We start from the raw sequence: 14459 nt of genomic DNA on the forward strand, positions 1-14459 counted from the left end.
GTTGAAGTTCAAAATTCCAGCAAACTAGTCTTAGCCGAAGTTGAAAATTGTTCATAACTCAAGCTAGTCTTAGCCTGAGTTGAAAAGTTTTCCAAGTCAGTCGGAACATGTAACATATTCAACTAATCATGCATGGTCCATGGAATTAAAAAGTAAGGTATGGATGTAGGATGTAAAGACATGAACATCCTCAAGATCGAGCCCCCACCCAAAATGGATGGAAATCTCTGGAAATCTAGATAGATTATTTAGCTTATTTTCCTGTAACTGACCACCTAGCCTCTAGCTGCTTCTAGTTACGTTTAACACATCAGCAACTTGACACGAGGAACGTGAAATAAGAAATAAGAAAATACAGTAAATACTGTATGAAATCTAAATACTTTTTGAAATTGTAGGAAAATCCTGTGGAATGTTTAGCTGCAAGCTGAAACGGTGCTATATATTCCTTCATGTACAAACACGCGAAAAAATATCGATCATTATTCATCCTTCCTTATCATAAAAAAACTTAATTTTCAATAATTTTTACTGAGATATCTACAGTGTGACGTACGGTCTTGCAAATACAATGCAATCCTCCAATTATTTCCCAACTTATCTACTATAGCTGTTTATATCAGATGGATATTATGCGCTGAAAAAACGGAGGTATATCAAAATCTGATATGATCTAAACATGTACGCTGAAAAAACGGAGGTATATCAAAATTTGATATGATCTAAACATGCTTTATCACTGATGAGAACCACTTGAGGATAAGACGATATCGCAAAACAGATAAAAATCGATGATGATCAATTCGAGGAATTTATAGTGAATTTCTACGGTGCACAGGAATTCTTCAAAACCAAAGAGCACTGATGACAAGTCATCTGTCTTACACATACAGCACAAGAAAGCAGAGTTATGCAGATTATACATTTATCTTCACACACACGCGCGCGCGCGCGACAGGAAGCGCGAGAGCGCTCCACAAACGTGTTCGATACTTGAGCCACAGTCACACGAGCTCAAGATCAACTGGACTGTGGCTCTCATCTCTAATTCACATTCTAAAATGAAAACCAGGATAACTGTCACGGATAATTTTCTCTCGCACAAAGAGAGAAATATGACCTTACGGAATCCGTATGATACCAGTCCCGAGAGCATCTGATGCAGGGTGGACGAGGTTAAGACTTGAGAACCTCAGGGATTCAGCCAGGAATTTCCACGTCGTCTCAACGGTCAGTCTATCATGATCTGTAGTGGCGAAACGTACTCTCCCTAGAGGTCTTAATTCCTTTATCGAACCAGCGTCGCTGCATGTGCGTTGGAATGAACGTAACATTTTCAGTTTGTGCATTGTTTAATTGTTACAAATATTGTGCATTTTCCAATCTCTAATGGACGTAAATTCTATTCGATGTGATTAGTGAATAAGATCGCCTTGCAGTTTCAACAATCGATGTCATGCGTGATATACGTCTGGCAACGTAGTGTTCAACAATGTTGTGTATACTCACAGCTTTCATAATGAGATAAAACTATTGCATGTTAAACTTTTCGTGATCCTTCATGCGGAATGTAAAGATGAATGTCACCTGTCCTCTGTTGTGTCTTGTATCTTGTGTTTTACCTTTTCTAGACTTCTAGCAAGGTATCGCTCATAAATACCTTTATATACTAGTCTTGCTTCTAGAGCATTTGGCTAGAAACGGTTCAAGTGAATAATTGCACGTATAGTGGTATTCACTGGTTTTACTGCAAGATACTTTATACTTGTGATATTTCATTAAGTTTGTAAAGACATACATCACTGCATGACGTCGTTCAGTTAGAGGGAATTTAGAGCAAGACAGTTTAAACAGGCATTTCAGATTAGCAACGGACGCCTGCGGTATGACTATGTAAACAACTGTTACGGTTCTTATCAGTTACTGAAAACCAAACAGCTATCAGTTTAAAGCACACATTTCTCTCTCTCTCTCGTCAATCAGGGAAACATTTGCCCTTAGTGAATAATTGCTGTTGGTAACGACAGATGTCCTTGGCATGTAGGCCTACCAAGGCCCATTTAATTATTATTATTAAGCGCAAACAGTTTTCGATTACAGTCTCCCCTTTTATTAGTCGATGTTTTCAGCCACCAGAAAAACAGTTCGATGTAAAAATCTATAAATTATGATGAACACACTGATGTGGACATGTTTGAAATTATGTTGTCACACAAACAATGTTTTTTTTCTCTCTCTCTTCCTCGTGTATACGATTCCCCCCATTCAAAGGTTTACCTTCTGGTAATGCTAGTCGAACCTTGTACGACGCCAAGGTATGATTCAGTGAATCAATACTAGATTTTTATCCAGTTAGAATCTATATTACTACACCTATACGATCAACTAGATTCTCAAATGAGCATTTGCAAATGCAAGTAAAGATTGTTTACCGTTTCTTGTTGAGCACGTTCTTTTTTTTCTTTTTATCATCACTGAAATGCAGGGACGTGCAGAGAACTTTTTCAGGGCAGGTGCTCAAGTGAAAAAAAGGGCAAAAATATAGAAATGAATGAGGCTAAATATATACCGGCTCAATATTCTTTCAAATTTATTTAAACTAGCCATTAATAATTCAAGAAAGAGATAAACATGACTGATATCATAGGTACCAGTGGGCTATTGTTTTAAATGAACATAAAATCTACAGTACTGACTACCAGTAGAACTAGGAAATTTACCAAAAGAAAAATTATATATATTACTTTTACATAAATGACTGCAAGAAAATCAATCAGTATGATCAATACACTTGGCTAATAACCAGACCTTATCATTTTATATTTATAAGAGAACCCTTCTGTGTGCCATTTCTTTGAATATGCTGATAACTTCACTGTTGTTGATTGTGATATCCTGTTCAACTGCTAGCAACAAAAGATCAGATAACCTCTCCTCACTGGACAGGCTGCGTAGCTTTGTCTTCACCAGCTTGAGTAGGTTAATGGCCACCTACAATGAATCATACCGGTACCTGTACCGTTCGGCGTTCCAGTCCATATTACTGTGGCCCCGTTCCTTTTTTTCCTCTCCAAATCTATTAATTTACTCGACTCACTTGGTCCACTGTCTCTCTCCCTCTTTTTGTTATTACACTTATTATAGCTATAAAAGGAGTCAAAGCCTTAATGCAGAGGCAATACCAGTTAAAATAACTAGGAAAGCTTACCTGGCCTGTTGTGTGTCTAGCTCAGCTTGCATTGGCCCCAGTGTTACCAGACAGTGAGACATATAGTCAGCTGATCTTGGGTGACCCAGTGTTGCCAAGATATAATACCCATTTCTACAAGCTCCTGTTTATAATAATAATAATAATTATTATTATTATCATTGACACAGATAGGCGGCGGGCCTATAATACATCCCTCTCAAAAGGGCACTTTTAATACAGTAGCAAAAGGGGCAGGTGCTTGGGCACCCCACTCTGTACGTCCCTGCTGAAATGAGCTTTGTTATGTTTTTGTCAGTGATTGCAGTCTGTGGTCGATGTACGCCTCACAGATTAGGTATTTGCTAATCAGTTAGTTTCTGGTTTTACCGAGGGAAATTCTGCCCAAGTGCTCCTCACTGCCGAAAAGTTAAGGTACTTCGAAGCGTTACTTTTGTCCTTGATTAAAATGTCGCGTATATATATATATATATATATAATATATATATATATATATATATATATATATATATATATATTTATATATATATATATTATATATATATTATATATGTATGTAAATTTGCCAGTTTTACTGCAATTCTGCGCTTTGTACAAAATTTTCCTGCATCTAGGTTCTACTTGTTATGGACGATTTCGTGCGTCTAACTGCAATTTGACTGCTTGTAAAAGTTTGTAGTGGAGGGTGGTTTTAGCAATTAGCACTAGAAATATGCAATGAAAGACGAAGTTCTCCTTACACTTGTTTCTCAAAGAAGTGAAGAAATCACTGCAAGACAAATCCGTCAGGAGTTCGTATAGTCTAGTGTATACTCGCCACTGACTGGGTCTAAGTATTGGTATGTGGTTTAGCTTTGAGGCCATCAAACACACTTACAATCAATCAATCAATAATATATTATATATATATATATATATATATATATATATTGTAAACACATACTTTTGTCTTGTGGGAGAAGTGTAAATAGCCAAACATTAAGCACAAGCTAGCACAGAGAGAGAGAGAGAGAGGAGAGAGAGAGAGAGAGAGAGAGAGAGTTGAAAAGGAATGTTTAGTCGAAGGTAAATAACACACAAGAGCAGCTGAAGCAAGGGTTATCTGACTGGAGATTTTGCTGAATTGGTCAGTGAGCTTTGATCTCTCTCTCTCTCTCTCTTTCTCGTACCGATAACGTAATGGTATATCATTCATGACTCCTCAAGCCAGCCATGGAAGGCACAGTATTTGCGTAATTTCTTTTAAAAAAAGAAGAAAAATACAGTATATAGGTAACGATATGCTGTTTCTCCTGCTCTCTCTCAGGACTAATGGACGACTCCGACGGTTCCTCAGACGACCTCGAATACTGCGAGGTCTGCAACGAAGCCTACACCGACGACGTCCGACCCCGCTGCCTTGTGTGCGACCTGACCTTCTGCACGGACTGCCTCAACAACTCCGTCAGGGACCAGGCCCTCGTCTGCCCTTACTGCGAACAGCAGCGCCGCGCCTTGCGCCAGAAAGGGCTCGATTTTGATGACGTCACGGTCGTCGAGGGGGAGACGCTGTTACCTTCTTCTTCAACTCATAACAGCAGGACTCCGAGGAAGAAGAAGCTCGTGCTGTACAGCAGCGACGGAGAGCGAGGCGGAGGCCATCTGGTGGTGAGTGTACACGTCGAAAAATTCGACTGGCTCAATTACGAAACGCTCATACTGTACAAGGAAGCGTCGAGGGAGGTATTGTCGAAGAGGATCAACGAGATAGTCGACGAAATTGAAGACGTGGTCCAGCGGAGGCAGTTCGAGCTGGATATTCTGATCGAAGCGAACATAAGCGAACTGAAGAGGAGTTCGCGCCAAGGCGTCGGTTCAGGTAGCAATAAGAAGTCAGCTCGGACAAGATTCCCGCGTCAATCTCCCATCGGGAAAAACATTAACGCGAGTAAGGTGAGTCACTTATTTTTAAGGAAAGAACATTAGAAATACATCTTTTTCTTGTTGATAATCATCATCACATTAAAGGCCCTTTAAAGTGGATAGTTACAGGCTGTGCCGAGTGTGGTTACGGAAGTAACCGTAAAACGTATGTATGTTTGTAATTAGTATTCGATTTGAGGATTGGTTGATAGATGACACTGATGTCCGGGTCTCTCTCTCTCTCTCTCTCTCTCTCTCTCTCTCTCTCTCTCTGTAGTGCCATTGCTCCTCATGAATCCGTCTGTTGATTATTTTGCACATTTCCGGTAATTTGATAATTTCCTCGTCAGCCGTAAAACTATAAATCATTGTTTCAGTTTATGAAAAATGGTATCGATAGCTTTTAGTCTACTTTTATTAGTATAAATATTATGTCTAGGTTCTTTTAGATGTGCCTAGGACTACAACGATGCTTGAATAGCCTCTTTTTCCTACAGACTCTGGCCATGCTGTCGAAAAAAATCTATGTACAAAGCTAATATATACGTATTTTTCACTCCTGACGGTATGCCCAAAAAAAGCTACGTACATCACTATAGTTTCGAAATCCCACACGCAGACGTTATGAAGTTTGAAGAAACGTCAGATAGAGAGTAATGTTTCTCAGATTTCAGCCGATCACGTCTTCTACGTAGCGTGAAGCCTTGTGATTTGTATAGTTCCTTTTGCGTAGCAGCGTAGCTGATAAATCACACGTAACGACATGTAATGCTGAAGACTGATAACAGAATTAGTATTTTACATTTCGAAACAGATAACCTTACTCCGGTCGATGATGAGGGGGTTCGAATTGTCGCTGGAGGAGAATCCCACTTACGCTGTGACGCAGAGAAATGGTCGAACCTTCTCGGCCAGGATTTCGGTGAAAGATTACGAAGAATCTTCGAGGCTCACTTACGTACATCTGCATCACTTGAAGGATGAAGTCCCGAGCGATTCCTCGAGAACTGTCAAGGTATGTTAAGTCACTTTGGTGATAACACACACACAAGGAGCGCATGCGCTGTGGGCAGGATTCGAACCTTAACCCTTTGGGTCTGATACAGTTTTGACTAGGAATTTTTAAGTCGTAAATAAGAATGGTATCTTCAACAACGGATCTTCCACGTGGGTGGAGTGGGGGGAGGGGTCAATGTACCACACGCAGTGAACTAACTGTATATAGACTATACTTAAAGGGTGTTCTCTGCAGCGTCCCTTCGGCCCCAAGCTACAACCCCTTTCATTCCTTTTACTGTAATTCCATTCATATTCTCTTTCTTCCATCTTACTTTCCATCCTCTCCTGACAATGATGTCAACATTATTATCTAGCACTGTATTTCGAAAGCCCAGGTGATGATGTAGTTCAATTATACCCTAAAGCCACTCTACTTGTATTTTATCATTTACTTGAATTCTTACCTGTTTGTTTGTTGATTTGTTAAGTTACTTTTTCTTTTCTAATAACCGGTTTCTTCTTTCTGTATTTCCTACTACCTTCTGTTACTTGTTTCAAATGAGTACTGCAATGTTCTTTGGAAGCTTGAATTTTAAGACAGTGGTGGCCCCTGTGGTGTGGGCTTGTTCCATACGAACAAGGTTCATCTTCTGGATGATAATAATAATAATAATAATAATAATAATAATAATAATAATAATAATAACTACAAGTTTGTTTCTCTCCATTTCAGCACGATAATTTGCTCAAATCACTGCAGAGACCGCCCGTGACAGCCTTCCTCGACTTGTCGTGGGACGAACGCCCCCATGGAAGGGTTTACATCGAGGTCGCCTCTGACACCGCCCTCGGCAAGCACTTCAAGCTCCTCTGCACTGGAGAACTCGGCCCCTCCTACGCCTCCTCGAGGTTCCTCCAAGTCATGGACAAAGGAGACCCCGTGTACGAAAGCGTCATAGGAGGAGATTACGAATTCAACGACGGTAGGGGAGGGAGACCACTCTTGGGCGGGATTGATATGCAAGACAAGATCTACGCCCACGAGGGCGTGAGCGGCATTGTCTGGGCGGCTTTCCAAGTCAACGACGGGCCCAAGAGCGCCCAGTTTGGTATCACTACCGGGAGGGCGTTTGATTCAGAGCGGTGTCGATTCTTGGGTGAGGGTGTTAAGCGGTACAGAGCAGTTTTTGGAAAAGTGAAGTCGGGGTTGCACGTTGTCAGGGAAGCTGCGAAATTGTTCGATATAGGGTCAGTTACTGTCTCAGACTGCGGTGTCGTGCTGCCTATAGACTGCTGGGACCTTCACAAAATGATTCTGAAGAAAATGTAGCGTGAAAACTTTTTAGTCTAGAGCAACAAAACCGCTCGAGGCGTCGTGTTGTCATATCAGTTGGGACCTTCACGGAATGATTTTGAAAACAATTGTATAGCGTGAAGTCTCTGTGACATCATTTTGGTTGGAACCTTCACAAATTGATTCAGGAAACATTGAAGCGTGATGTCTTTAGTCTAGAGCAAAGCGGATATTGTCTCTTTGTGTCAATCATTGCAGTGGAGACTTTTACGGAATGATTCTAGAAAAAAAAAGTAGCGTGAAGTCTGCATATAGACAAATGCTCTCGTTGTTATCATTGCAATGGGGACATTTACGAAATAATTCTGAAGAAGAAAAGAAAATATCGCGTGAAGTCTTATAGTCTAGACGAGCAGTGGTTCCCAAACTGGGGTCCGTGGATTCCTGGGGTCCAGTAGAGGGCCCTAGGGTGTCCGCGACACAATGAAAAAACTAGTATATTTTCAACTCCAGAAAAAATATATACAAAAACAAATATACATCACTGAGTCTCTATCATCCTAGTGTCGGCGTTATCGATACTTCGGTGTGCGAGCAGCTATATTAGCATGCACATCTTTATTAAAATAATCTTAATTTCAAACCAATTATGACGTAGCAACTCCCATTCTTCGCTACCCAGACCGTCGCTTCATGACTCCCCCCCCCAAGTATCTTGGTATGGTAACGATAGCTTTTGATTAGCTGTAGTTCCCGGCTGGGACTTTTTTCATAATTAGGGGTCCTTAGTATGGCAAGTTGGACAACCAACAAATGCTCTCTGTGTTATATCATCACGGAATGATTCTGAAAAGAATGTATCGTAATGTGGTGTCTTTTAGTCTAAAGCAGGGGTCTCCAAACTTTTCAATGAAAGGGCCACAATATATATTTCCCACATTTATGCGGGCGAAAGGAAAAAAAACAAATCAGTGCCAGTAATTTAGTTTCCTCAAATATTAGAGTATAAACATGGAAAAATTAAAACATCTTGTTGGAAAAAATCAGGGTAAACTAAATAGATTCCTGCCTTTAGTTTTATGCAACCAAATTAGTGTGACGAATGATACTGACGTTTTGACTTCAAAATTTCATTGAAATCAGGTTCCAGATTAGATGAGCCAATTGTAAGAATTGATTTCAAATGATCATTAGACAAATTTGCTCGATAGTTAGATTTCACATACTTCATTTTGGAAAATGTTTGTTCACACAAGTATGTTGTTCCAAAAATGGGCACAAAACTACAAGCAAACTTTATCAAATTTGGAAACTGATCTGGCTGCAGGCATTTATAAAACTCAATCAGATTTCCTTCTCAATACTTATCTTTCAGTCTGCCATCTGCCCGGAGATCAATAATTTCCATTTGAAATTGAGTTGGAAGATTTTCAGCATTGCCGTCAAATGGATTATGAAAGAGCCTGATTTCATTTGCTTTGGCATCAAGGTCAGCAAATCGCTCCTGAAACTGTTTTTTCAAATCTGAAATTATTTCATTTGCAAATGAAGAAGGAAATTCAACTTTACTTTCTGCATGAAATTTTTCACAACATTGAAAATGAGCAAAATTCTTAACTTTCACCTGGCCTTCAAGTAGCGCAAGTTTTGTTCTGAATGCCTTGACATGAACAAAGTAGTCACTGATCAAATTTGTTTTGCCTTGCAACTTCAGATTCAATTGATTCATATGACCTGTCATATCTGCAAAAAATGCCAATTTCCAAATCCATTCATATTCTGATAATAATGGCGATGCCAGTCGTGCGATAATTATTTTTTCAAGGCCACCACACAGGGATTTGTTTGGCGGGCCGGATGTTGCCCGCGGGCCATAGTCCTTGACCTTACAGACCTTAAATTTTGTTCGGGTTGCCCCAGGTCCCTCAGTGTGAGGCACCTCTAATGTCTACCAGAGAGTTGCTATTACATCTTCCGGTATATTTTGCATCTTCCAATCTTGGATGGTCTGGGATGCAGTTTAGATATTTGTCGAGCTTATCCTTAAACACATCTACGCTCACTCCTGATATATTCCTCAGATGAGCTGGCAACGCATTGAATAGACGCTGCATCATCGATGCTGGTGCGTAGTGGATTAATGTCTTGTGTGCTTTCCTTATTTTTCCTGGTATAGTTTTGGGCACTATTAATCTACCTCTGCTTGCTCTTTCTGATATTTTTCGTTCCATGATGTTTTCTGCTATTCCTTCTATCTGTTTCCTTGCCTGAATTATCATGTAGCGTTCTCTTCTCCTTTCTAGACTATATAATTTTAAGGATTGTAGTCTTTCCCAGTAGTCAAGGTCCTTAACTTCTTCTATTCTAGCTGTAAAGGACCTTTGTACACTCTCTATTTGTGCAATATCCTTTTGATAGTGTGGGTACCATATCATATTGCAGTATTCAAGTGGACTACGAACATATGTTTTATAAAGCATAATCATGTGTTCAGCTTTTCTTGTTTTGAAGTGCCGTAACAATATTCCCATTTTTGCTTTACATTTTGCCAATAGAATTGCTATTTGATCATTGCATAGCATGTTCATATTCATCATCACACCAAGGTCTTTAACTGCTTCCTTATTTGTGATTGTCTCATTATTAGGTCCCCTATATGCATATAGCTTTCCTTCTCTGTCTCCATCATTTATTGATTCAAATTTATCAAAGTTAAATACCATCCTATTTACCTCTGCCCAATCATATACTTTGTTAAGGTCTCTTTGTAGAGCGTTCCTATCTTCATCACAAGTAATTTCTCTACTTATTCTTGTGTCATCAGCGAAACTACTCACTACCGAATCCTTAACATTACTGTCTGTCTTCAATCATAATAACAAACAGTATTGCAGCTAACACCGTACCTTGTGGCACACCAGATATTACCTTGGCTTCATCCGATTTCTCATCGTTTGCAATAACTATCTGTTTTCTGTTGTGTAAAAATTCTTTTAACCATCTTCCTACTTTATCCACGATATTGTGTTTTCTAATTTTCTTAGCTAATATATTTTGATCTACCTTGTCAAAAGCTTTTTGCAAAGTCTAGAGTAAACCGACATGTTTGCAATTTTCTGTGCTCTTTTCATATTTTTGAGTATGTTCTCACGGTGGACTAACAGTTGGGTTTGTGTACTTTTTCCGGGTACGAAACCATGTTGTCCTATATTAAATAAATTATTTTTCATTAAATGTTTCATAATATTTTTCTTCATTACCCTTTCATACACTTTCATAATATGTGATGTTAGACTCACAGGCCTATAATTACTTGCCTCTAGTCTTGATCCACTTTTGAAAGTAGGGGTAATATATGCTAATTTGTGCTCATCATAAATCTTGCCTGTTCTCAAACTTTGTCCTTAATAATATTGCAAGTGGCTTTGCGATAGAATGAAACTACTTTCTTTAACAAAATAGCAGGAACTCCATCAGGCCCTGCTGCAGCTCCATTTTTAATTTCATTAATAGCCTGCACAATATCAGCTTCATTAATATCTATGTCAGCTAAATATTCACTATTTTCGTCCCTTACTTCTATATCATTATCTTCATTATCTATTCTAGGGGTGAATTCTCTATTATATCGTTCTGCCAATATGTTGCAAATTTCCTTTTTTTCATTCGTTAATCTCCCTTCATTTCTTATTCATCTTTTTTGCGTATGAGTATAATAGTTTGGGGTTTTGCTTGATATTTATTAGGGTTTTTTCTTCCAAGTCCCGTTTTTCATTTTCTTTTGATTGTATAATCTTTTGTTCTGCATTTTCTATCTTACTTTTTAGTTATATAACTTTCCATGCATTTTTTTCTTTTGCAAGACCCTTTTTCCACTTTCTGATTTTCTGGAACAAGATCCTTCTGTCTCTTGGTATGCATGACTGATGTTTACTTTTCTTCTTCGGTATATAGTTTGGAGAGCCCTGGTCTAAAGCATCGAAAATGCTCTCTCTGTGTTATTATTTTACTATGTAGAATTGTTCATATTGTACAGATTCGGTTCACTAGGACAGACAGTCTTTTCTGTAAGTTTTTTCTTTGGTATTTAATTTTACTGACGGTATAGTCTTAACGACGATATGATGATTGTTTTTAATGGTGAAAATGAATGGCAAAGATCGGCTGCTAGTTTCCCTACTCTCTCTCTCTCTCTCTCTCTCTCTCTCTCTCTCTCTCAATTGTGAAAATACCACTAATCTCTGTGATCTCTTTGCGATACTCTCTCTCTCTCTCTCTCTCTCTCTCTCTCTCTCTCTCTCTCTCTCTCTCTCTCTCTCTCAATTGTGAAAATACCACTAATCTATCTGTGATCTCTTTGCGATACTTCTGTAGTCTCTCTCTCTCTGTGATGAAGATAGGAACGCGCTACAAAGAGACCTTAACAAAGTATATGATTGGGCAGAGGTAAATAGGATGGTATTCAACTCTGATAAATTTGAGTCAATAAATTATGGAGATAGAGAAGGAAAGCTATTTGCATATAGGGGACCTAATAATGAAACAATCACAAATAAGGAAGCAGTTAAAGACCTTGGTGTGATGATGAATAGGAACATGTTATGCAATGATCAAATAGCAATTCTATTGGCAAAATGTAAAGCAAAAATGGAAATGCTGTTACGGCACTTCAAAGCAAGAAAAGCTGAACACATGATTATGCTTTATAAAACGTATGTTCGTAGTCCAATTGAATATTGCAATATGATATGTACTGGGTTACCCACACTATCAAAAGGATAAGCACAAATAGAGAGTGTACAAAGTCCTTTACAGCTAGAATAGAAGTTAAGGATCTTGATTACTGGGAAAGACTACAATCTTTAAAATTATATAGTCTAGAAAGGCGAAGAGAACGCTACATGATAATTCAGTCATGGAAACAGATAGAAGGAATTGCCGAAAACATCATGGAGCTAAACATATCAGAAGGAGCAAGCAGAGGCAGATTAATAGTGCCCAAAACTATACCAGGAAAAATAAGGAAAACACACAGGACATTAATCCACTACGCACCAGCATCGACAATGCAGCGTCTATTCAATGCGTTGCCAGCTCATCTGAGAACTATATCAGGAGTGAGCGTAGATGTGTTTAAGAATAAGTTCGACAAATACCTAAGCTGCAATCCCAGACCATCCAAGATTGGAAGATGCAAAATATAACCGGAAGATGCACTAGCAACTCTCTGGTAGAAACATTAGAGGTTGCCTCACACTGAGGGACCTGGGGGACAACCCGAACAAGATGTAAGGTAAGCTCTCTCTCTCTCTCTCTCTCTCTCTCTCTCTCTCTCTCTCTCCTTCTCTCCTCTCTCTCTTCTATATATATATATATATATATATATATATATATATATATATATATATATATATATAATATATATATATAAGAGATTATACACTAAGAAGAGTCAAGCCGGAGCACAATATAAGGGTACTGTAAAAGTACAACGGAAACAAGGGATGTAATAGTTCAAATACGTGGAAAAATGTAGCCGGGCAGCTGGAGCCCTTTGAGGCATTTCTCTTTTACAGATAAAGAAAGTAAGACTACAGAAAGAACTTTCCTGTGTCTCAATATGATTCACTTACCAGGACAGTTTTATTCTACATTTACAAATATCATTATATACACATGAAACTTACGATATAGAGATTAATGTGACTCGAGGTGAAGCCAATATGCAAAATATGTCAATATTTTAACAGGCCAATTGGGGTGTTAAGAACCCGCCCCAAGGAAAGTAAGCACAATAAGCCCTAAAAAGAGAATGAATGTTCTTGTTGAAGAAGTACATGTTTTGGATGTAAATAGGCATAAAAACTAAATCTACATATGTAGTATGGGCTAGAAAGAACGAATCTACCCGTGTACCTCACATTTCCAATATTTTGGGAGTAAACAAAAAGAAATATCCATGTGCTGCAGGTGCCGGAAAAAAAAAATTTACCTTCTACTGTGTAGCAGGTGCTGATCTTAACTCTTACATTTTGGATAGAAAGCATAGTCATATTCTTAGCTTAATGAAACTATGACCAAGATGATGTTTGTAGAACGATATAAAAAGACTAATGTAAATGCGGGACTACGTCTAAATAATATTTATCGAAAATTTTCCGTCATAGATTAGAAAGTTCTTGAAACGCTGGACGATAACCCCTATTGAATAGTTATCCATTGAACAGATAAAAGAAAACCTAATCATTTAGTTTTCTATGAAGTTCTGACGTGAACTATACTATAACATCACTTCATGGTACCGCTACCATTTTTTGGAAATTAGAGACAATTTCCCTTCTTTCTGTCTCAAAATGCAAAGTCATACAACAAATGTGTAATACTCTAATATATTTTGTACTTCAAGCTACCGAATAACAAGTGTTTATATACCATTTACTACTACTACTACTACTACTACTACTACTACTACTACTACTACTACTACTACTATACTAATAACTAACTAACTAATAATAATAATAATAATAATGAATAATAATAAAATGCACAAGACTTAGTGGCTGTTGAAATGGAACTAATTAATCTTAATATACTAATTATTTTTTTTTATTTCTTTACGAGAATGAAGAAGTATATGACTTTGATAACCTCTTCCTTGAAGGAACTTGTGTCATATTCGAGGAAATTAATGTAAATATCGAACTTAGTTAAGTGTATTCGAAAAAAGTTTATATATATATATGTGTGTGTGTGTGTGTGTGTATGTGTGTGTGTAAAAACATATATTTATGCGTTTATATATACATACATATTTACATATGATATATATGGTATAATATGATATATATATATATATATAATATATATATATATATATATAATATATATATATATATATATATATATATATATACATATATGCTACATATAATACATACATGCTTTATGCATACATACATACATTATATGTATATATATATATTATATGTATATATATATATATATATATATATATATATATATATATATATATATATATATATATATATATAT

At 37.7% G+C, this 14459-nt stretch overlaps 1 protein-coding gene across 8 annotated transcripts; it reads left to right on the forward strand.

Annotated features, from left to right (window-relative positions):
• The first annotated feature begins 1015 nt into the window (after positions 1-1015).
• LOC135194907 (uncharacterized) lies at positions 1016-7944 on the forward strand. 8 transcript variants are annotated; one of them, XM_064221138.1, is made up of 4 exons: positions 1016-1230; positions 4515-5140; positions 5925-6125; positions 6843-7944. In XM_064221138.1, the coding sequence occupies exons 2-4, from the start codon at positions 4520-4522 to the stop codon at positions 7437-7439; spliced, it is 1419 nt and encodes a 472-aa protein (XP_064077208.1). In that variant the 5' UTR covers positions 1016-1230; positions 4515-4519; the 3' UTR covers positions 7440-7944. The 8 variants fall into 8 exon arrangements, with proteins under 8 accessions (XP_064077208.1, XP_064077189.1, XP_064077243.1 ...); XM_064221119.1 differs by lacking the exon at positions 1016-1230 and adding an exon at positions 1231-1311; XM_064221122.1 differs by lacking the exon at positions 1016-1230 and adding an exon at positions 1246-1339.
• The last annotated feature ends 6515 nt before the right edge of the window (positions 7945-14459 follow it).

The sequence above is a fragment of the Macrobrachium nipponense genome, chromosome 20, assembly GCF_015104395.2.
Source record: "Macrobrachium nipponense isolate FS-2020 chromosome 20, ASM1510439v2, whole genome shotgun sequence".
Taxonomy (NCBI): domain Eukaryota; kingdom Metazoa; phylum Arthropoda; class Malacostraca; order Decapoda; family Palaemonidae; genus Macrobrachium; species Macrobrachium nipponense.